General features: G+C 39.1%; 1 protein-coding gene across 1 annotated transcript; it reads left to right on the top strand.

Annotated features, from left to right (window-relative positions):
* Positions 1–977: 977 nt before the first annotated feature.
* Positions 978–3,054, top strand: HELRODRAFT_70258 (hypothetical protein; the record flags this gene model as incomplete). Its single annotated transcript, XM_009031860.1, has 6 exons — positions 978–1,148; positions 1,289–1,502; positions 1,637–1,760; positions 1,963–2,114; positions 2,551–2,673; positions 2,906–3,054. Coding segments are annotated over 6 exons (933 nt in total), but the record flags the coding sequence as incomplete, so codon positions are not given.
* Between the last annotated feature and the right edge of the window lie 214 nt (positions 3,055–3,268).

The raw sequence follows: 3,268 nt of genomic DNA, 5'->3' as shown, positions 1-3,268 counted from the left end.
ACACACACACCTTACACACACACACACACATACATACACACACACATCTCATGCACATTTTACTCCCACTTACAAACAGGCCAACAGCCAATCAATCCCGATAGCATCTCCATCATCAGCCTCATTGGATCTTCAGCACAATTCAGCATCTTCCCTACCGACATCGTCATCTGTACCGCCACCATTATCATCACTAATAGCTACACCATCGTCAGCACAATCGACATCACTTCTGTCTCCTTCATTGTCATCAGCTCCAATATCCTTATCATCGATAATATCGGAACTAGAGACCCAGGAGTGGTACCACGGGGTGCTGCCAAGGGAGGAGGTGCAGAAGTTGTTGGTCGAGGATGGGGACTTCCTGATGAGGTGCAGCAAGAATAGGCAGACTCACGAAGTTCAGTTTGTCTTGTCTGTCATGTGGAAGGGACAGCACAAGCATTTCATCGTGCAGGGCAGTGAGGTCGGTTCCTTCCAGTTCTAACTTGCATCTCGTATCAATGTATTTCATTGTTCGCTCGGTTTCTTCCGTGATTTGATTTACAGGAGGCATGCATTGGTCTGTAGGGCCACAGTCTCTTTATTAACAAACAGTTGACCATTTTAATCAGTGTTAAATTTTGTGATTACGTATCATAAAATCATAACTTGGTGTGAACACATGACATCTTCTTCTTTAAAATCACTCCGACTCGATAAGTGTTCGACTTATATTACAATTGCTGGGTAGGTTTCCTTTAAGCCTAAAGACTAATTACATAGTAAAACGTTTCAAATGTATAAGTTTTGTTCTGTTTGGTTCTAGAAAATTTGCTGGATTTGAAATAAATTTCATATATGCCAACTAAAATTGGTTAACGCTTACATTTCTAGTCATTTTGAAAAACATTGCGTATACATATCTCTTTGTCTTGCTGATATATATAATAATAATAACAACAACAACAACAACTTGTACATAACAGACCGAGGGTTACAGATTTGAGGGGGTGGGCTACCCGACAGTGCAGGCACTCATCGAGGACCACCTCTACACCAGGGAAATCATAACAAAGAGATCTGAAGTGGTCATCATTCGACCGATACCTCGGGCTACTTGGGAGTTGAATAATGATCAAATTGAACTGAAGGAGAAAATTGGAAGTGTTAGTGCTGTTATATTGTTTCGCTGTTCGTCGCGCTGTGCAGTAGCATTGTCATGCTGCTTCTTTGCTGTGATGTCCCATCTTGTTTGATGTTGTCTGTTGATGAGAAGTTGCAAATGTTGGTGTTCTTCCTGTATCAGGGTCAGTTTGGTGAAGTGTTTCGAGGTTTGTTGAAGCCCACGAACCTGGAGGTGGCCATCAAAACTTGCAGAGAAACACTGACTGAAGATTTGAAGAGAAAGTTTCTACAGGAGGGCAGAATATTGAAACAATATGACCATCCGAATATCGTCAAATTTATCGGCATCGCTGCCCAGAGGCATCCCGTTATGATTGTTATGGAGTACGTTTCCGGTAGGTCAATAGGAATTCATATTTATTTACTTGCATTTTTTATATTTAAAGTGTTTAATGTTTACGCATGTATTTATAATGTATTGAAAATTTATTGCTACGTCACCACCCATGTAACTTCCATCACAATTCAGGCGGTTCCCTCCTAGCCTTCCTTCGTTTTCATGGTGCCAACCAACGCGTGTCTGCCCTCACGCAGATCTGCGTTGATGTCGCTGCTGGCATGCGATATCTCGAGAGCAATAACTGCTTGCACAGGTTCGTTTCCGTGCCCCAGTTCTCGATCGTTTTTATTTAAAACAAAATCTCTACTCGCATGTGTTGCTATGTGGGATGAAGTGATGTTCATAGTAAAACTTTTTAATTTGACTACTGAGATGTTAGTATGTAGGTACATTTTTCCTTTTATTGATGACATGTTTTATAACGCCAAACGATCTCATCAATTCAACATCGCCAGGGACTTGGCCGCGAGAAATTGTTTGATTGGCGAGAACAACATCATTAAAATTTCTGATTTCGGGATGTCCCGAGAGGAGCAGGAGTACATAATATCGGGGGGTCTCAAACAGATCCCCATCAAATGGACCGCACCTGAGGCACTCAACTTTGGTTGGTCATTTTGGGCAGTTGCCATCATTCATTGAAGTCTTTCAGTATCCTATCGCTTCATTTAGTTTATTTTTTATTCAAAAGAGAAACATTTTTGTGATCGTGGTTTCACAAAATTATTTCTTCTAAACAACTTTGCAATCAAGTAACTGTTTAAATGTTGAACAACTGAAACTTGTAAACTCGAAGCAATTTCTTTAGGTCATAGGATGTCAATGGTCATTAAATTTTTTTTTAAAAATATTCAACAGTCGCACATCTTGTGGAAGTACATTTTAAAATTCGAACATTTACAAGAACATTCCAATTTTATTACGATACATTGTTTTATAGATTAACTGTCATATTAAAATTAGTTTGGTTTGTCTATTGATGACTTTCAGTTAAAATTGCGGATTATCCTTGTTTGAAAACAATACCACACAAAATTTTGAAGGCTTGTACACGTGGTCCTGTGATGTCTGGAGTTACGGTATCTTAATGTGGGAGGTCTTTTCCAACGGAGGCAATCCCTATCCTGGTCTCACGAACTCCCAGGCCCGAGATGAAGTCGATGCAGGTAAGGTCTTTTTGGTTATTAACTCTGCTGACTTCTAGATGAAAATCTGGCTGTGTTCAACTGTGTAATTTGATTTTATGTTCCACACGAGGCAGATTGCGGGTAGTTGCAGGCGAGCATATGGGACGACTGACCATAAATCTTGGTGTAATTCTCGTGAATGTGTTTGTAGCTGTGAGATGATAGGAGTAAACTAGATATTAATAATTAATGAGCTGCTTATTTCCCGCAGGATATCGAATGCCATGTCCCGAGAAGTGTCCATCGAATGTGTACAAGCTTATGCTGTCCTGCTGGAACAAGGAACCCAAACTGAGGCCGCACTTTTCACAGATTCATCAGCAGCTCATCGACATGAAGAGTTCATTGCTTGATTTTTAAGTTTTATGAATTTTTTATGATGTACAAATTGTTTCAAGTAGTTCTTTTGAGCTTTCAATTGTTGCTATCTATATATCATTCGTTTCTGTACATTTTATTTTATATTATTTATGATTTTATATTTGTGTAAGTTATTATGACTCTTGGTGTTCAAATCATTCATCATTGGTTATAATTGATATTTACATTATTTTGACTTTTACATTGTTGTTTG

The sequence above is a fragment of the Helobdella robusta genome, assembly GCF_000326865.2.
Source record: "Helobdella robusta unplaced genomic scaffold HELROscaffold_8, whole genome shotgun sequence".
Lineage (NCBI taxonomy): Eukaryota > Metazoa > Annelida > Clitellata > Rhynchobdellida > Glossiphoniidae > Helobdella > Helobdella robusta.
Note: the sequence above shows the minus strand (reverse complement) of the source record. Positions and strands in the feature narration are given on the sequence as shown.